Source organism: Pipistrellus kuhlii, unplaced genomic scaffold (assembly GCF_014108245.1).
Source record: "Pipistrellus kuhlii isolate mPipKuh1 unplaced genomic scaffold, mPipKuh1.p scaffold_m20_p_3, whole genome shotgun sequence".
Taxonomy (NCBI): Eukaryota; Metazoa; Chordata; class Mammalia; order Chiroptera; family Vespertilionidae; genus Pipistrellus; species Pipistrellus kuhlii.
This window is the reverse complement of record NW_023425529.1, coordinates 47,118,289-47,139,783: the sequence shown is the minus strand read 5'-3', so window position 1 is coordinate 47,139,783 and position 21,495 is coordinate 47,118,289. Positions and strand designations below refer to the sequence as shown.

At 37.3% G+C, this 21,495-nt stretch overlaps 2 protein-coding genes across 2 annotated transcripts; both read right to left on the bottom strand.

Moving 5' to 3' along the window:
* Window positions 1–1,925: 1,925 nt before the first annotated feature.
* Window positions 1,926–3,026, bottom strand: LOC118729491 (olfactory receptor 6C2-like). The gene has a single exon (XM_036457024.2). It carries the CDS (start codon window positions 2,907–2,909, stop codon window positions 1,926–1,928), a length of 984 nt encoding a protein of 327 aa, XP_036312917.1. The 5' UTR covers window positions 2,910–3,026.
* Window positions 3,027–19,634: 16,608 nt separating this feature from the next.
* On the bottom strand, window positions 19,635–20,570 carry LOC118729490 (olfactory receptor 6C2-like; the record flags this gene model as incomplete). Its single annotated transcript, XM_036457023.1, has 1 exon — window positions 19,635–20,570. A coding segment is annotated over exon 1 (936 nt), but the record flags the coding sequence as incomplete, so codon positions are not given.
* Window positions 20,571–21,495: the final 925 nt, after the last annotated feature.

Here is a 21,495-nt window from a genome sequence, read left to right as displayed (position 1 = left end):
TGTGCTCCTAGGTTCAAATTCCTATAGTGGCCCTGTGACCAGTCCTAGAAGCGAGTCTATCAGTTACTATGGTGCTGTTTGTGAGTCTGCGGTGAGGGTGATAGGCTCCTGACTCACAGAAATCTGCAGCTGGGAGGTCTGGATTCTTATTATCTGTTGGTCTGCATTTGTGGTGACATGTCTCTTTCCTCAGTGGCTGTAGGGTCCTGGTTTGCATCTGAGACCAGACTGGGTGGTGCTAAGGCCAGGATCCTAGACTCAAGTAACTCTGTTTCTCAAGATGGCATGGTCTCTGTGTCTGCACTGGCCACCTAGAAGTATCCTTGTTGAACGCTGGGCTCGGCCATCTAAGACTGCCTGGTTTGGCAGCCCCTTGTAAGACCTGAAGAATCTCACTGTCCCTAGCTCATACACACACACACCACACACATCCACACACTCCTCTTTCGCTCCCTCAGTCTCTCACACTCTCCCCTCCCTACCTTCCTGCTTGTCTCCATCTTCCAACATTGGTTACTTTAAACAGTGATTGAAAAATATTGAATAGCTAACCCTAGCTTATTTGGCTCAGTGGATTTAGCATTGGCCTGCTGACAGAAGAATCCCAGGCTTGAGTTTGCTCAAGGGCATTTGTTCGGTTTGGGCTTGATTCCCAGTAGGGGGAGTGTAGAAAGCAGCCAATCAATGATTCTTTTTCATCATTGATGTTTCTATCTCTCTCTCCCTCTCCCTTCCTCTCTGAAATCAATAAAAATGTATTTAAGAAATATTAAGTAGCTAACATTTTATTTAGCTAATTTCTACCTCAGTGAATATGAGAGGAAGTTACAGTGGAACTTTCCTGGAAAGGTTATAAGACAGGAGCTTGAAAGAAGGGTGAGTTGTATTACAAACTTCTGTATATTATTTTTAATACTATTTTTCCTTAAATGATTGTCTTGGCCAAAGTTTGAATTTATGGCTGTCTGAGTAAGAGTATGCCAATGGTCAAGATGTAATATCTATGCCAAACAATTTAATAGTATGGCCTGGGCAGTGTTGGTAAGTGGTTGAGCATAGACCCATGAGTCAACAGGTCAGAGTTTCATTCCTGGTCAGGGCACATGCCAGGGTTATGGGCTCCCTCCCTCATTGAGGGCGTGCAAGAGGCACCTGGTCAATAGTTCTCTCTCATCATTGATGTTTCTTTCTGTGTCTCCTTTCAGATCTCTGAAATCAATAATACTAAAAAATAAAAATAAAGGCATATTAAAATTGTTAACAGAATGTATTTTCTAACATAATTTGGGGTTGAGTCATAATTGTACTCATGTAGACAAATAGGAATTAATTCTGAGTATTGCTCCTTTAGTAAGTGGCAAGGATAGCTCTGTGATACTTTATGTGTCAAATCAGATGACAGCTGACTAGAGTTGCAGTAGAGGAGAAGCTTTATCAAACTTGCTGTGGTAGTCTATCCTTTGGTTGAAGACTATACCAGAGATGGAAGATCAAGCTCATTCATTATCAACATGAATCTCACAAAGGTATTAAAAGATGAACACCTGACCAGTAGATGGGGAAAAGGGTTGGTGGACCACCTATTGAATATTGGCATAGCGCAGGTCTAGAAACAGTGCACATCGCTTCCACATCCATTCTGTTAGCTATAATACAGGCTTCATAGTCATATCTGACAATGTACAGATTTGGTAGAAAAATGTGTGCTACTGTGTTTCCAGGGATAGCAACCAAAATGTTTGGCAAAAAGAGAAATTTCTGCCAGATAGCAAGGAGAAATACCTTAGAATTTAGTTTTAATGGGGAATAAAAATTGAATAGTCAAGATTCACAGTAAAGAAGTCTAACCACAAAGTGAGAATGCTGATATGACTAGAGAATATCATGCAGAGACAAATAATATTAGAAGCTTCAGGTTTTTCTGCCTATTTATCTTTCCTTTTAATTGGATTCAGTGACTCCTTTTTCCTCTGCATCATTAAGAGGCATGCGATTTTTTTAATTGAGTCATGGAAAGCTTGTTTTACTTGCTTGTTTCTCAGTGTGTAAATAAAGGGGTTCAACATGGGTGAAATGGAAGTAATAAGGAGTAAAACACCTTTATTTATAGCTACCTCGTCCTTGGCTGAAGGTTTGACATAAATGAAGATGCAGCTTCCATAAGTAATGGAAACCACAATCATGTGGGAAGAACATGTTGAAAAGGCCTTTTTCCTTTGCTGGGCAGAGGGAAACCTTAGAATAGTCCTGATGATATAGATGTAGGAAAGAACCACACATATGAGGGTCATGATGAATGTCAACACAGCACACACGATAACCATCTGTTCTATCAACCAGGTGTCTGAGCAAGAGATCTTCAGGATAGGAGATGCATCACAGAGAAAATGATCAATGACGTTAGAATCACAGAATTCCAGGTCCAAACCCAGACTGATTGGTGGTAAAATGATGATCAGTGCTGCTACCCAACAGGAGAAAATGATGTTCTTGCAGACTGTGCTGTTCATGATGATGGTGTAATGCAGGGGTTTGCAGATGGCCACGTAGCGATCATAGGACATGGCAGCCAGAAGAAAAAATTCCGTTACTCCAAAGAGGTCTATAAACAAGAGCTGACTGGCACAAGCATTATAGGTAATGGACTTGTCACCAGATACTAGGCTATATAGGAATCTTGGAACACAGGCAGTTGTGAAAGAAATTTCCAAGAAGGAGAAATTTTGCAGGAACAGATACATAGGTGTCTTTAGGTGGGAATCAATCAGAGTGAGGGTGACAATGGTTAGGTTTCCAGATATACTCAACATGTAGGAAAGAAATAGAAAGATAAAAAGCAATATTTTTAGTGGAGGGTCCTCTGTCAGTCCCAGCAAGATGAAGGTTGTTACTGTAGTTTGGTTTTTCATCCTTGATTATTGTCTTTTGCCCATTCTGCTTCAAATAATAAGACTTTGTATGAGGAAGTCCAGAGTCCTGGTCATCTTCTAACCTTAAGAGAAGTAAATCTGTGAGTGATTCCTAGATAAGTGGGGAAGTAAGAATATCATACATGCCAATGTTTGATTACCTCTTTATGTCACATAATTGAACTGTTCATAATTAAATCACACATTTGCACTGCTGCTTATAATTATAATTTAACTGTAATTGGTGTCACTTTGACATATCCTATCTAATCTCTCTATATAAAAGCCTAAGTGACCATTATGCCTGATGACCAGAATAATCGGTGCAACCAGTCCACCGGTTGCTATGACGTGCACTGAACATCAGGGGCAGATGCTCAATGTAGGAGCTGCCCTCTGATGGTCAGTGTACTCCCTTTCCTCCTCCCCCTAGTTGGCCACAATAGGGGGGCCTGGCTGGCCAGCCTTCTGTGGGCTCACCCCCAGCCTGGCCAGACCTTTCCTGTAGCCCTTCCACCCCACTGGCTCCCTCTCCTACAGTGCTTTCCTCAACTGGCCGGCCAACCTCCAAGGCATCTTCCCATGGGCTGCCAATCCCTTTGGGTTCCTTTCTCCTGCTGGCCATGCCCTCACCCCCTATTCCTCACCCCATAAGCCTTGATCACTGGCCAGACCAAGCGACCCAATTGTGCATGTTTTCATGCATTGGGCCTCTAGTATGTAATAAAGAGGGAATATGAAAACTGACCATCACACCTATGTGAGTGCCCATAGCCTTAAGCTCCCATTCCCCTCAGCTTCACTGGAGTTCCACAGTTCTTCCAGCCCAGTAGTGGGGGGTGAGTGTGGGGAGGTGGCAGGTGAAAGGTATGGACAGACCTGCCCTAAGTCTCCCAGCTGCATAGGGCTGGCAGGAGGAGCAGGTACTCCTCAGATGGCAGCTTCCCAGTCACCTGTGGCCAGCCTGAGATGTTGGTTGTTCAGTTGCCCAGGGAGGGTCTGAGGTGCAGGCAAGTGTAGGATGGTGGCTGCCCAGGCACTCATGGCCACCTGGGCTCAGGTAACTAGGGCTGGCCGAGGCTTGCACAGCCTGCAGTGGTGGAAGCACAGCCATGATGGGAGCATTGCCTTTCCCTGGCCGCCAGGTCACTTCATGGCCCCTCACCGCCCCACCACGAGAGCTCCCAGATTGTGAGAGAGAGCAGGCCAAGCTGAGGGAACCCCTCTCCCTGCCAATGCATGCATTTTCATGCACTGGGACTCTAGTTATATTATAAACAGCAGTGAAAGCAAGTCTTAAAAATAGCTTTTGGATCTACTATTCTTACTTTCCCTACTTCCTATAACTTGCTTTGTGTCTACTATTCTGACTTTCCTCTACTTCTGAACTCCAGAAATGCTTCTAGCAGAAAAGTCCCTGAAAAAACTAACAATGGCCTTTGCTAAGAAAATCCTTGCATTAAAATTTATATGTGCATTAGCAATTAAACTGACAACAAATGCTTATTACATAGTTTATTCTGTTTCAACTTATCCAGTAGAGTTTCTCTGAGGTGTACCTAAAATATTTTTATTGGATACCTGCTCTCAAAGATTCATTAAATATGTTACAATCCAATTTTTTGAGGTTTTCCTCACAGAAAATTTATTTCAAATATACTTATTTTATATCATTAACATTACCCATGCTTATTTTACTTCTGCTGTTAGAATACCTGTGTTATACAGTTTTATGCTTTTTAGGATATCCTAGTGCTACAAAGAAATTTCCCCCAGCATATAAGCAGAAATCTGTAACTGTATACTCTGGTTAATTAATTTCTTTTTAAATTCGTTTTCTTTAACAGTGAAAACCTTAATGCCCTTTAAGTATCTGCTTTGTTTCTTCAAAAAATTAAATATGGAACTCATATTTGACCCAGTAATCCCACTTCTAGGAATATATCCCAAGAAATCTGAAGCACCAATAAGAAAGAATATATGCACCCCTATGTTCATAACAGCATGACTTACAATAGCTAAGATTTGGAAACAGCATACCTTCACATCAGCAGATGAGAGGATTAAAAAACTGTGCTACATCTATAGTTTCATTTTTTTTTCTAGATTTTGAGAGCCCTTGTCCTATCAAAGCATTATAAGTAAGACCAGCTCTTTGATATTGAATTTTTTCTTATTTATGTTTTTCCATTATTTCTTTCTAAAGACATTTGACAATTACATATTTTTTATTTCTCACTGCATATATTTACTGCAAAATTTGTGATAGACAAATAAAGAAACATTTGAAGTATATTTATAGAGCTGAAGAGCAATATCTTGATTTTTTAATGTTTTGGGTCAGCCTATTTCAGCTGGAAATATACACTGCTACCCATTTTAAATATCAGTTAGCAATTTTTAACAAGATTTAGCAATTTTTCAAACATACTTTAACTTTCTCTCTTAAATTTTACCTACTTGGTAATTGTTTTCTCTGTCTTATTAATCACTTATACATCAAGTAATGAGGTCCTTGGATCATTTAAACTACTCTAACCAACATCACCACTAGCCTCCCTCTTGATTCAATTATTAAACAAACTTTAGACTTGATTTAATTGAAGTTCTCTTCTGCAATAAACGGTGAACTTATGAAAGTCTTTACAGCTTAATTTCTACCATCTCACATTATCCTGAATTTCTCCCTATCATTTTGTCTATTTTTTCCGTCCTCATTCATAGCTCCTTTTTCTCTTCTAATTTGTTAGTGCTCCTGAACTATTTTTTCTAGGCAATATCTCATTTACTCAGCCCTCTCTCTAGGAAGCTCTAGTAAATGAGGTGATTTCAAGTAGGCTGATGATCCCTGCATTTACATCTGCAGGAAAAAGTTACAGTATTCTGACTTCAACTAATTCTTAGACATCTAGATCAGACTTAGATGGTTTGATCTTACACTTTTCCTTAATTCTCTCTGAGAGTCCTCGAGCAATTTGATTAATTTTTTATCTTGTGTATTTATTTGTTTGTGTACATGTGCAAACTTCAGATAAAATAATATGTACAACTTCATGTTATAATGAAAACTTTAGATAATATAAATATAATATATACAACTGCATCTGGAATTAGGCGACCATTCATTACTATTCAGTATTGGGCATTTTTATTTTATCTTATGATTTCCTATTGATACTCCTCTAGATGTGCATATTTCAAGGTCTTTCATGTGGCATTCATGAATGTGTTCCCTTCCCTGTCAACAATAAGTCTCATTTAAAAATATTGCTTATTGTTATTTTTTTCTCTCCCATTTTCAATTGTTGGCATGTGTTGGCATTTCTGTTTTATTTTTAATTTGTTCCTTTTATTCTCTCACTCACAACACTACTTTTACTCTTGGTGTCTTTATCTCATAGCTGAAAGATTGCAGAAACATGTTAACATAGGATCAACATATATCTTTGCTTTTCCCATTCAGTATTTTAAAATCAATGGAATCAGAATCAGTTTTCTAAGCCCAGATATGATTAACTCTCCGATTTGTGTTGTGGACAATATTTTTTAACTGACACATACACCATGCTATATATTTCTCTGAAACTCTTGATCCACCTCTCAGTTAAATGGAAGTCAATTGATTTGGCTTTAGGTAAGAGTTGAGAAGAGGAGAAAGAGGAATGCATTAATGGGTTTGAGTTTCAAATGGATCAAGCATTTAGGTTAATGAAATATTCCAGACAATAAATATTTTATCCAGAGTAATGAGGAAGAACAAAATTTTTCACCCTTAGAGAATTTATGAAATTTCTTTATCAGGGTATAAGAGAGTTACGGAGTAGGTTAGATGATTTAGTGGTTCTGAATAGGATCTCTATATTTGGGGACCTTTGCTCTTTTCTACTAACATGGAGTGGGAATAGCAGGAAGAAAGAAAATGCAATAGATTTCTCCAATTTCTTCTCCTTGTAGATATCTAAGGGGAACAATAATTAAGTTGCCAGGCAAAAAAGGCTTAGAAAGTCACATAGGCTTCCCATTCCAAAGGTTGGTATAGAATTATCAAAAGCATAGTCTCCTGTGTTGTGAAACTAAAGATAAACCTTACATACCTGACAAATTTCCTGCACTGCAATTTGCCACAGTAATACCATAGGTGTCCTATAACTTATACAGAGAACTACTCAGTCTTAAGAGTAATATGGGCAAGGGAAAGAAAAGATCCCAGGCTGGATGCACATGAATAGATGTTTGAGGACCGGAACAGAGGTTGTAATTGTTCCAGAACCAAGCTGAACCTGGGTTGAGGGAGACATGAAAATGATTCACTAGAGTGAAGTAACTAGAGTTTTGTAGAAAGGGAAGACTGATATTATGTTAAAAATATTTATTTTTTAGAGTGAAATCAAGTTTTGTAACGGAAACCTTAATTTTAATTCTTTCAATCACTCTTTTTCTGCCCTCATTATAAAACTTAAGCTTCTTAGTTAGCATATGGAGAGCTTTCTAATATTTCTGCTATCAGTCCACAAAATTTCCCTCATTTCTTGTTTTTCACTGCTAGGGTACTTGCATTGGCTTATACCATATACCAGGAAGAGACAGAATATCATAGTGATTAAGAGTATGACCTATAGGGTCTGGCTGCTGGTGTCATCTCTTCTGATTCAATTTGCTTCCCTAGACTTATCTACTAGTGGTTTCCATTAAAGGTAATGCTTAAAATTACCTGTGGAGATTCTCAGATGCTGGTCCTTGTGTTTTTAAAGTTCTCTACATTTGTAGTCTCTAAGTGTTCTATTCCTATTTTAAGTTTTGATTTAGGCATTAATTCCACCAGGAATCTATAACTTTTTAAGATAGATGTATCAATTCTTCTTACTCTTTTCATTGTAACATGATTATTATTTATTATTCTCTGATGACTTAATTATATAAACAAATTTTATTTTGACATTGTTTTTGATAGATCTTCCCTTCTGTCTCCCATCAGCTGGACAGGAACCTGTACTCTCATCTATCTCTCACCCAACCCAAGTAGATGCAGCCTCAATAATCAGTCTTTACCTGTCCCGTAACTACTGCTCTACCTACTTTGAAACCCTGTCTCAGGAACTACAAGAAACATGTGGATGCCCAGCAAGGGGCAAAACTGGAAAAACAAGAACCTACTTCCAAGGGTAACCCATTTCCCCTTTCATATCACTAGTGAGGCAATTAAGACCCCTACTTCCCCCCCCCCCCCTAAAAATAACATCTAGGACTCAGTTATCTTTCAGCTCCAGATCTGTCTCCCACTCACCTGGACAATCCTGCCCCAGGGATTCAGAGACACTCACCTGTTTGGCCAGGCCTTACCCAGAGACCTTGTTAGAACCCAGCACTACACATCTCAGAGGCATACAGCTGGCCTCCATTGGTAGGATTTCTCCATCATTGGATCCCAAATTTTTCTCTCCTAGCTAAGCCCTTATACCAGGTCTCCTCATCCTCCCTCATTTGCCAAGATTTTTCTAACTCCGGGACACCCCTCTGGTCACTGTTTCTCTGTCTCTGTCTCTCTCTCTCTGAGACATCTCTAAGCCTTTCCAACTACTTACTGATGAAAGACAGGGATTAGCCATCGGGTCCTCACCCAGCCCCTAGGGCCAGCCCTCACCCCCATAGATGTCCTAACATCTTGATCCCACAATTTTGGGGACTGCAGCCCTGCCTCTGGGCTCTGGCTGCAGCTGCTGTTCTCATCAAGGAGGCCCAGAAGATCTGCCTCCAGCAACCCTTACAGGTCTTCCCATAGACTACAGGATTTTCTGTCACACCGATCCTGATCTCTCCTTGCCCCCTCTCACGTGCAGGAACTCCATCTTCTGTTCCTTGAGAGTCCTGACATCTCCCTGACCCAGTCCCCAGCCCTGAATTCAGCCACTCTTCTTCCTGCTGCCTCCAAAAAACTGCAGCAAAGCACTCTTGCCCTGAGGTCATCAGAAGCCGTCACTCAACCTTGGGCAGGACTCTCAGATTCCTCTCTCTAATCCTGATTTAACTCTGTTTGTGAATGGAAGCACATGTCTAGACCCCCAGGAACGGAAAGCCTCTTACACGATTGTAACACTCGAGCGGACCCTGGAGATGACCTTCATCCCTCTTCACCTCGCCCACGCTGCGATAGGCAGTCACAAGTGCCTGCTCCTCTGATCCATGTGTGCAGTTGCCTCATCCCAGGGAGGAATGCACTACCCATCAAATGAAGGGGACACCTTCCAGGGCAGGACTGGCAGGTAGACTTCACCCATAGGCCTCCCCACAAGAAGACCGAATATCTGCTCACCATGGCAGACACCCTGACAGAGTGGGCAGAGGCCTTCCCTTCCTGAAAGGAAACTGCTGAGGTTGTGGCTGATAACACACATAATCTCTGGCATCTCCTGGAAACTGTACATACCCTACCGCCCACATTCATTGGGTAAGATCCAGAAGAGCAACGGCTTCCGTAAAGACCATCTAACTATACTCCCTCTCTCTAGAAATTCGCAGCTCCTAGCCGGATCTTCTGCCCATGGTCCTGACTGGAATCCGGGCTACACCAAGGAGCCCCACCTTTTTACCTCCCCAAGAATCTTACCCCTCAGGTTGTATTTGAGCTCCAGGTCCAGAAAAGCAGCAAAACCAGACAAGTGATGCTGTGGCAGCCTCAGGACCAGCTTTTACCTCCTAAGTGACTCAACAGAATTGCTCTCAACATGTCACCGACCAGTCTTGGAGAAATCATGCTGCTGCGCACCCCTCGACCAGCATGGAAAAACGCTACCTGTATTTTGCTCACTTACTCCATGGCTCCTCCCACTATAAGGCCCACTGGTATCTATACTCTTAATCTTGCTCTTGGCCCATGTCTCATGCATTGTTTCACTAGTTTCTTGCAGAACGGAATGCAGGCGTTTGCCAACCAGAAGGTGAGAAAGATCTATCTGGCACTGAATTCAGAACCGAACATCAGAATCTTTGAGACCCCGGGTAGATGCCCCTAAAAGACGATGCACCTCACTGCTGGAAGTAGCTATGGAAGACTGACCTTCGCCCCCTGACCTTGCCTGGACTCTCAATTTTTTTTTTTTTTTTTTAATATTATCAGAAGTCTGGAATGATAGATCCTCCCCTTCTCCAGTTGATGGGCAGACGTAAACCCCACTTGCGGCAAGACATTCCTGAGCTCTGAATGACCAATCAGCATCTGCCAAATACCCTAAGCCCCCAATTCCTAAGGCCCTAGGTCCCTAATCACCAATCAGCATGTGCTGAGTGCCCTAAGCCCCGCCCCCTATTCTTAAAGGTGCTTGTACGCCCCTCCCTCGCTCTCTTCCACTCCTCTCCATGGAAGCAGCCCGCAGGGGTACCCTTCCCTCCAATAAAGCCTGTGTGTGTCCTGCCATCCCAATCTCCGGTCTACCTTCTCTATTTAATCTATCAGTTTTGTCCCAAGCAGCCAGCTTATCTCCAGAGGCAAAGAAAGAGTTCCTTAAAAGTTGGTGGAAATAAAGAAAGAATGACTATCATATTTGCCTTATTATTTTTAAAATGTGTTTTAAAGGTATTTTAGTTTCTGGAATAAGACTGTGGAGTTTTCATTTCCCTTTTCCTCTTTAGGTTCAGTTTCCTCCATAATATTTAGTTCATGGAATCCTTGTGATTGTTGATTGCTGTAGTCCAGGCAAAGTCCCTGGCTGATAGTAAGTGAAAGTTTCCTTTCTTTTCACTTCCTCCTGTTCTCCGCTCCAGCCTCCCCTCACCATAACCTGCTGTAATACTTATAGTAAGGTTTCAGGGCACTCAACAGTGACCACTACACCATTGTTTTTTTCTGCATCCTCTTGTTTGTTTGTTAATCCTCACCATAGACTATTTTTCCATGTATTAGTGGAGAGAGTGGAAGTGAGGGAGAGGTGGGAAGTGAGTGAGAGAGACACATGCATTGGTTGCCTCTGGCATGTGCCCTGTCTCAGGCCTGGGATTAACCTGCAACCCTGATACCACCCTTCACCAGGAATCAAACCCCAGACCCTTCACTCTAACCACTGAGCGACAATGACTAGGACAGTTCCTGCATTCTTTATAAGCTTGTGAATTTTGGTGCCTTTTATAACCTGTTCAATGTCCTGTGAAGAAATACTAAAGGCAGAGTTTAGAGCCTGCAATTTTGAACATGAGGCAATAGGTCCTTCACAAGTCTTTCTCAACCCCCATTAACACTTGATTATAATATATGGGCAGCTATATCTGTTTTTAAGCAGCTGTAAAGTGTCTATTTCTATTGTTTTCTCTGCAAGAGAAAAGAATTTTCCATGAAAAATTTAATTAGTTTGGTATATTAATGGCTTCACTTATTTCTAGCAATCTCTACCCCATAAGAAAGGCTACACGTGTCTTTTCCTGAGGTCTGGTGAGGCAAGTTGTTGCAATCAAGGCAGTAATAAGTAACAGCATTACAGTGCTGGAGACAGAGAGTTACCTCGGGTTTACAGGCATCTCTGCAGAACAGGAGCACTAACCTATGCTGAGGTTTATAAATAATTAGCTGTTAATCATGGTCATATAGAAATTGACCTTTTGAACCGAAATGAGAAAATTCTTAAGCTCTCAGTCCTTCATGTGGCATTTTACCTCAGGGCATTAACCACATTGCTAAACTCTCCTCCTTTCCAATCACCAATACTTACCTCATGTGATACCAGTATTTAAGTGAATGTTCTAGTAGACAACTTTCATTCGGGTGAATTTTCTATTTATTATATTTAAAGGAATATTTTCAAATATGATGAATCATTAATCTCTAATAACATCATTTCTGATAATAATATGTATAATGTTCCTATGAATACTAATGTTTTCATTCAGAAGGTATTTATTGAGAATCTATGATATGATAGGTAGTGCTACAGATATTAAGGATAAGTAGTGAACAGGTACTGACCTCTCTCTAGTGATGCATGTAATAAATATTTCAGATGTGTATAATTACTTTAGATTTCTTTTTTATAATACAAATTAACATTAGAAATAACTTTTATTTTTCAGAAATTCCCAATATTGCCATCTCTGATATTTAAGCAGATTAGTCATATTTTCTAGGACTAAGAAACTAGAACTTTGAATGACCCAAGATACTGAATTGCCAAACAAGAACATACTTACTCTTTTTTTTATTAAATTATTATCTGTGTACATATTTTAACATTGCCCCCAACGCCACATACCCTCCCTTCGCAGAGTTTTGTGCCCATTGGTTGTACTTATATGCATGTATACAAGTCCTTTGGTTGATCTCTTATCTCCCCCAGATCTCCTCCCCTCCCCACTGTAATTTGACAGTCTGCTCGTTGCTTTACTGTCTTTATATCTGTCTTTTGGTTCATCAATTTAATATGAAGAACATACTTACTCTTATGGAAGGTAATCCTGGCTTCAGTTTGCTGTGTAATCCAGGTTGTCCCAAAGGTGAAACTGAAAGTACAAGTGGGGTCAGTTAATGGTACCAAATGCTCCTCTCATGAAGACTCACACATTCATTGATAATTATTTTCTAGTAGAAAGTGTCAAAAGCTCTCACTGAAGATTCTATTTCATTTTAAACCCAGAGAACAATTTCTTATATAGGAAAGCTGAAACAAAAAGTCATGTATTTTAAATGTCTGAGAAATAGTAGGTAATTTTTAAATAAGATTTTGAAAGAGATGATTTCTGATTTCTCTGGGAAAGATTTTTACACAGTGAAGAAAGATTAAGATGACTTTTATAACCTCAGATTCTTATGAATGTACAGAGGCGCTCTGTGTGGATAAGTAAAGGGTCCTTAGTGACTAATTTCAAACGTGACTAATGATTTTAATATGCACTGAATTTTGGCAAAATCTAGTGGGAGCAGAGGGAATAGTGTTCTTGGAGACAATAAGATTCAACAAATTTAAGAGACACATTCCAAGTGCAGAACAATAATTGAATGCTGAAAAAATTTCTGGCTACTCTTCTACTCATAAATAACAAACTTAATAAAAGACAACAAAACTGCTTTGTCTGCTTTTTATATATAAAAAAATCTTGTAAGTAATATAGACACAATTTCTAATCCAACAACTGTACATCTATTCCCAGGATAAAATTATATGTTTAAATCATATTTTTTCTGTATTGTACTCTCTTTACATGTGAACCATTATCTAATAAAGCTCCCCAAATTTCATTATTAAAATTTATATATTAAAAATCTCATTTTTAATAAACATCATTGTTTTTTTTTCTGTTTAAATGATCACAAGAGAAATTTCTAATGTAAACCCCACTTATATATTAGAATTTTGAAGTGTATTGCCACATTTTGCTTCCAATGTATAATTCTGCATGTTATACACACCAGGTTTGGGTCTTTCTCTATTACTATTGGCACTCTGGGATCTGAAGGAATTTCACACTTATTCTTTGCTTGAGTTTGAGTCAACAAGAGAGCAAAAAGTAGACAAGTAAATGGAGATTAAAATACCAATTTTATTATAGATAGAAATATTTAAAACATGGCTTTGAACCTCCGGAGTTAGCAATATCTTTCAGATAGACAGTTCTAGAAACCAAACTTTATCCCACCACTTGGGGTATACTCTTGTTTCCTGAATTGGAACAGTCAGACATCTATCTGTCTGTAGAAAAACCCCAATATAAAACAGGAGAGGGAATAGTGTAGTTCACAATCCATCTGTCAGGTAAGTCGGTTTCAACCTCAGGGGAAAGATAGCCAGGAGGTTGCACAAATAAATTATTGATAAAAGTCTTCCAAATTTTAGAAATAAATTAGAAGAATGACTTAATGAGTATAATAGCTGTAAATAAATTATTTAATTATGCAGGAAAATGTGCAGGCATTTGACTTGGCTATGTAGTTTTGCCTAAACTTCAGACATTGTGAAGTGAAACTGTAGCTGTAGGTTTGTGTTCAGTAGAAAACATACCCTAAATATCACAGTTTTAGTGCATTATTGGATATTAGTCAGTTCAATAACTATCAGATACTGAACAGCAGTCTTCTATTTAAAAATTTTATCTTTATTATTGAAAGTATTATCTATGTCTCCTCTTTTTCCCCATTGACCCCCTCTGCCCAGCCTTGCCCTCCCTCTAAGCTGTCATCACACTATTGACTGTGTGTGTCCATGGGTTATGCATATGTGCATATAAGTTCTTTGGTTTATCACTCTTCTCCTAACCCCATGCTTCTCTCTGAGAATCATCACTCTCTTCTTTGCTTCTATGTCTCTGGATCTGTATGGTTCATCAGTTTATTGTGTTCACTAGATTCCACATGAGTGAGATCATGTGACACTTGTCTTTCTCTGAATGGTTTATTTCACTTAGCGTAATAGTCTCAGATCCCTTCATGTTGTTTCAAAGTGTAAGAGGTTTTTTTTTTTTTTTTTTTTTTTTTTTTTTACAGCTTTACAATATTCCATGGTGTAAATGTACACCATTTTTAAATCCATTAATCTATTGATGGGCACTTGGGCTGTTTCTAGATTTTAGCTATTGTAAATAGCACTGCTATGAATATAGGGGTGCTTTTATTCTTTCTGATTGGTGTTTTGGCACTTAGGATATATTCCTAGAAGTGCGATCACTGGCTCAAATGGCAAATCCATTTTTATTTTTTTGAAGAAACTCCATACTATTTATTCGTATTTATGGTGTAAGTTGCATGTATCTGTCCAAAATTTCCCAACACAATTTATTGAAGAAATTGTCTTTACTCCATTATATGCTCTTGCCTCCTTTGTCAAATATTAATTGAACATAATGGCTTGTGTGAACTTCTTAGTTCTCTACTCTGTTCCATTGATTTATATGCCAGTTCTTGTACCAGTACCAGGCTATTTTGAGTATCATATCTTCATGGTATAACATGATATTTGATATTGTGATCCCCCTTGCTTTGTTCTTTTCTGTTAAGAAGGCTGCAGCTCTTTGGAGTCTTTTTTTTGATCCAAATACATTTTTGGAGTATTTGTTTCAAATCTGTGAAATGTTCCATTAATATTTTAATAGGAATTACACCGAATGTATAGATTGATTTGGGCTTATGGCCATTTTATTTATTTATTTATTTATTTATTTATTTATTTATTTACTTATTTATTCATTCAATTGTTTAAAAATTACTTATATCTTCTTTTTAAAAAAATCTGTAATTTTTAATTTTATTTTATTGATTAAGATATTACATATGTCTCCTTGTCTCCCTATTGCCCCAACCCACCCACTCATGCCCTCACCCTTCTGTTTTCTGTATCCATTGGTTAGACTTATACACATGCATACAAGTCTTTTGGTTGATCTCTTCCCTGTACTGACACCCTCCCCTGGCTTTCCTCTGAGGTTTCATGGTCTAAAAGATGCTTTTCTGTTCCTGGATCTCTTTTTGTTCATCAGTTCATATAGTTCATTATATTCTATAAATGAGTGAGATCATGTGATATTAACATTCTTAAACTGATTTATTTTGCTTAGCATATTGCTGTTGCAATTGGTAAGAATTCCTTTTTTATAGCAATGTAGTATTCTATTGAGATGTACCACAGTTTTTTAGTTCACTTATCTATTGATGGGCACTTAGGCAACTTGCAAATCTTAGCTTTGGTAAATTATACTGCTATGAACATAGGGGTGTATATATCCTTTCTGATAGGTGTTTCTAGTTTCTTGGGATATGTTCCTAGAAGTGGGATCACTGGGTCAAATGGGAGTTCTATTTTTAATTTTTTGAGGAAATGCCATACTGTTCTTCACAGTGGCTGCACAAGTCTGCATTCCCACCAGCAGTGCACAAGGGTTCCTTTTTCCTCCCATCCTTCCCAGCACTTGTCCTTTGTTCATTTGTTGATGTTGGCCATTCTGACAGGTGTGAGATGGTACCGCATTGTTGTTTTGATTTGCATCTCTGGAGTAATTAGTGTCTTTGAACATATTTTCATATGTCTCTTGGTCTTCTGTATATAGACATTGGAAAAGTGTCTATTTAGGTTTTTTTACAATTTTTTGATTGGATTGTTTATCTTCCTTTTATTAAGTTGTATGAGTTCTCCGTAAATTTTGGAGTCTAAATCCTTCTCAGAGATATAATGGGCAAATATGTTTTCCCATGTATGGGGACTTTCTGTCTTCCTTCCTTCCTTCCTTCCTTCCTTCCTTCCTTCCTTCCTTCCTTCCTTTTTTCTTCTTTTCTTTCCTTCCTCTTTCTTTCTTTCTTTCTTTCTTTCTTTCTTTCTTTCTTTCTTTTGTTTCTTTTGCTATGCAGAAGCTTTTTATTTTAATGTAGTCCCATTATAATATATATATATATATATATATATATATATATATATATATATATATATATATATATAAATTTTCTCTTTAGTTTCCATTACCCTAGGAGCTATATTGGTAAATATATTGCTACAACACATGTCTGCTATTTTTGTCTACGGAATCCTTTACAATTTTTATGGTTTCCTGTCTTATGCTTACATCCTTTATACATTTTGAGTTTATTTTTGTGTATGGTGTAAGTTGGTGACCTAGTTTCATTTTTTTGCTTGTATTTGACCAATTTTCCCAACACCATTTATTGAAGAGACTGTCTTGACTTCATTGTATGCTCTTTCCTCCTTTGTCAAATATTAATTGAGCATACTGGCTTGGGTCAATTTCTGGGTTCTCTGTTTTGTTCCATTGGTCTATATGTCTGTACTTGTGCCAGTATCAGGCAGTTTTGAGAACAGTGGCTTTGTAATATAGCTTGATATCTGGTATTGTGGTTCCTTCAACTTTGTTCTTCTTTCTCAGGATTGCTGTGGCTATTCAGGGTCTTTTTTTATTCCACATGAATTTTTGGAGAGTTTGTTCTAGGTCTTTGAAATATGCCGTTGGTATTTTAATGGTGATTGAGTTAAATCTATAGATTGTTTAATGATGTTGATTCTACCAATCCTTGAACATGGTAAATTTTTCAATTTTTCAATGATTTCCTCTATTTCTATTTTCAACATCCTGTAGTTTTCTGAGTACTGATGGTTTATTCCTAGGTATCTTATTATTATCATTTTTTGCAACAGTAAATGGCATTTTTAAGTTTCTTTTCTGAGAGATCATAATTGATGTATTAAAATGCCACCAATTTCTAAGTATTACATTTTTATCCTGCTACATTGCCAAATTCCTTTTTTAAATTTAGTAGTTTTTGATAGTCTTTAGGGTTTTCTGTGTACAATAGTATGCCATCTTCAATCAAAACAGTTTTCCTTCCTTCTTTACAAGTTGCATGCATTTTATATATTTTTTCTTATCTAATCTCTGTAGCTAGGACTTCCAGTACTATGTTGACTAATGGTGAAAGTGGACATCCCTGTCTTGTTCCTGTTTTTAGGGGGAATGCTTTTAGTTTTTCCTCACTGAGCATGCTGTTGGCTGTCAGTTTGGATATATACCTTTATTTCTCTATTCCCATTTTGCTGAGAATTTTTTTTTCTAATCTGTAAAGGGTATTAGATTTTTTGAATCATTTTTCTGCATCATTTGGTATGATAATGCAACTTTTTAATGTTATGTTTATTGATTTGTGAATATTGTACTGATCTGCATCCCTGGAACAAGTTTCATATATGATCTTTTAAGTATATTGGTGGATTTGATTGGCTAATATTTGTTGAGGATTTTAGCATCTATGTTCATCAGGGATACTGGCTTATAATTCTCTTCCTTTCTTTCTTTTCAAAATACTCACCTGAGTATATTTTTCCATTGATTTTTAAAGAGAGTGGAATAGAGAGGAAAAGACAGAGAGAAATACATCAAATGACTTCCCCCTTCAAGGGCTCTGGTAATACTTTTAATTTTGTCATATAATCTTTTTGGTCTGATATTAAGATAGCCAGTTCAGATCTCCTTTGGGTGGCATTTTTTTATCCTCTTATTTAAAACCTACTTGGGTTTTGAATAAAGTTGGTAAAGAGTAGACAATGTAGAATAGAGCACTTAAAAATGCATTCTGTTCTGGCCAGTGTGTCTGAGTGGTTACAGTGTTGTGCTCCTGCACTGAAGGGTTGCAGGTTCGATTCCTGGTCAAGGGCGTGTGCCTGGGTTGTAGATGTGAGTGTGGGAGGCAACCAATCTATGTTTCTCTTTCACATTGAAGTTTCTCTATCTCTTTCTTTCTGTCTTTCTCTCCCCCTCCATCCCTTCTACTCTTTCTAGAAATCAATGGAAAAAATACCCTCAGATGAGGATTAACAACAACAAAAAAATGCCTTCTTTCAATCTCTGCTTTTTAATTAGAGATTTTATTCCATTCATACTTAATATAATTACTGATAAGGTAGGTTTTAAGTCCAACGTTTTGCTGTTATGTTTCTGTGTGTCTGCTATTATTTTTGTTCCTTTATTCTTTTATTACTTATTTTTTTGCATTAAGTCAAATTTTTTTTTTTTTTTTTTTTTTTTTTTTTTTTTTTTTTTTTTTTAGTATTACATTTTAATTCTCTTGTTGCTTAAACTGTATGTTTTTGAATTATTTTCTTAGTTGTTTTCCTGGGTATTACAAAGAACATCTTAACTTTTAACAATATAGTTCTGAATAAACAAAATTAATTTTAATAGTGTGAAAAACTGATCAAATACAGATCTGCTGCCTTCTCTTACCTTGGTACTATTATCGTTATACAAATTATGTCTTTATGTGTTATAAGTCAGCAAGACAGTTTTATTATTACTTTATTAAGTACAGTTGATAATCTTATATCGGTTGTATTAGTTTCAGGTATATAATATTATATAGTGGTTCAACATTTTTATCATTTTTATACTTAAACCTGTGACTATGGAAACATTTCTAATTTTTTAATTTTACATATGAATTTTACATATGACTTATAGATTTTAAAAACTTTGTATGAGTCTCCAATCAGGGTTTTAGTTACATTAGGGAAACTTTTCTGCTCTTCATTTTTAAGCTGATAGCCAAAAATGTTTAAACTTAGCTGTGAATATGTAGGTAGGCAGATGGTTTTTTAAAATTTCCCTTTCATTAGATGTACATCAAGATGGTAATTTTAGTTTCATGTTGCTGTGCTAATTCTAAAATTTTTTCATCATGTGGCTGTTGAAATCTCATATTCCATCTTTATGTTCATCCATATTAAAATTTATTCTTGATATGTTCTGACATATCTTTATTTACTTTTCTGTAATCTATGCTAGTTTATATATGACAGTTTATATGTAGGCTTTGGCTGTCTGTTTTCAGTATCCTCTTTATATCTGCCACCTATTTGCTATAAGATAACATTGAAAATAATAGTTATTAGATTGTATTGACAATTTTCCAGGTGTTTGTATTGGTAGTACTTTCCCATTTTTTACTATACCATATTTTTCTCATTCTGTTATTATATTTGCATAAAAGCTTGTGCTTTTTATTTCTGCATTACACATTATTTATAACTTTTAACCCAAATTTTATTAAAAAATTATATCCATGTGAATGAAATTGTTAAATTAGACTTGAGATAGAGGAATTAATTTGTAAGACTACCCCATCAGTATAGTAAGAAAAATTATAAAATGTTAATAAAACTGAAAGAGAAGTTATTAAGACAAAATATGATTAGAATTTTATCTTAAAAGTTGAGGGAATATTCATCCTTTATTTTAATTAATCAACTACTTTTTCCTTTTCTTTAAGAAGAATGCAATCCTTTTGATTGAGTCTTTCAAGGCTTTCTTCACCTGCTTGTTTCTTAGGGTATAAATGAATGGGTTCAGCATAGGTGAAATAGAAGAAATGAGCAGGGAAACTCCTTTGTTAAGAGCCATCTCTTCCTTTGCCGAAGGTTTGATATAAATGAAGATGCAGCTGCCATAGGTGATAGAAACCACAATCATGTGGGAAGAACAGGTAGAAAAGGCCTTTGTCTTTTGTTGAGCAGAAGAGAGTCTTAGAATTGTCATGATGATATAAATGTAGGGCAGAACAACACATAGGAGGGTCATGATAAAAGTCAACACAGCGCATCCTAAAATCATTCGCTCTATGAACCAGGTGTCTGAGCATGAAATTTTTAGCAGAGGAGTGGTATCACAAAAAAAGTGATCAATGACGTTAGAGTCACAGAATTCCAGATCGAGGCCCAGGCTAAGTGGTGGGATTATGATTAACAAACCAACCGCCCAACAGCTGATGATAAGTCTGTTGCAGACTCTGTTATTCATGATGGTCATATAATGCAAGGGTTTGCAGATGGCCACATAGCGGTCGAAGGACATACCGGCTAGAAGAAAGAATTCTGTTATACCAAAAAGATAAGTAAAGAATATTTGGACAGCACAAGCCTCATAGGTAATGACTTTGTCACCAGTTGATATGTTGTACAAAAATCTGGGGATACAAGTGGTTGTGAATGAGATTTCTAGGAAAGAGAAATTTTGAAGAAAAAAGTACATGGCTGTTCTAAGATGGCAATCTATGATGGTGAGGAAGATAATGGTCAGGTTCCCAGCCACACTCAACATGTAGGTAAAAAAAAGAGAGATGAAAATCAAAACTTTCAGATGTGGGTCATCAGACAGTCCCAACAGGATGAATGTTGTTACTGTGCGGTTTCTCATCATGGATTCCTGCTTTCTGCCCCAGCCTGCATGAAAAATTCAGAGACACTTAAATAGAGTGTAGTGAAACCAAAATGAGCTTTCAATACTGGCTATAAATGCCAAGCAAAGTGACATGACTATCGATATGTTGAAGTGGTCATCTTGTCTATGTGTAATATTTTTATTGTGGATATGAGCAGTAACTGTATTTTCATCCTTACCTTGTCTTCCATCTTATAGTTTCATCTTGTTACCAATAGTTTTAGCTTAGCATACTACCCAAGAGTAATGGAAGCTAGTGCTCAAATACTTTGTAATATTGAGAAAATTTCCAAAGTTATTTAAAAAAATTTCATCAATTAATTATAAAGAAATGTAATTGTTTTCAATCTGTAGTCAGTGTCTCTAGGGCTTGGAACCCCTATGTCAATGAACAATTAATATCTTCCACTGCAGAGCTGAATTATTTGATGTGATTATACTTTTACAGTCTTTATATAAAATACACTCTTCCTACTAATGTGGGACCAGGATCAACTTTCACAAAAAATTTATAGTGTCCTCAGTTAAATCTTAATGTTTATAGACACTATCAGAAAGAAGGAAATTGTTTTGGTTTTAATCTTTGCTTGAGGGCTGAAAGCTTCCCCTAAATTAAGAGCTACTCCCAGTACAACCACAGTAGATGAGTTTGGTAGGCTGCTAAGAACACTTCTACCGCTATTTTATTTCCTCTTCCCTAAAGTCATGGGCATTTAGGCACAGAATCACTGTGATACTGAACTCAGGCTTTCACATTCCAGCCAGGTTTCAGTGTTCTAAAGCAAACATGGTTTCTTTTTCAATCAGTGCAGTTTATCCATGAAACTCAGTTTATCCTAGAAGATACAAATCAGGAATTTAGAAAGTAATTGACCCTTGAATGTGATTGATCCATTTCTGTTTA

What these genes read in the sequence shown, in the direction of transcription:
- LOC118729491 (XM_036457024.2), bottom strand. Translation starts at nt 2,909, where the DNA reads ATGAAAAACCAAACTACAGTAACAACCTTCATCTTGCTGGGACTGACA.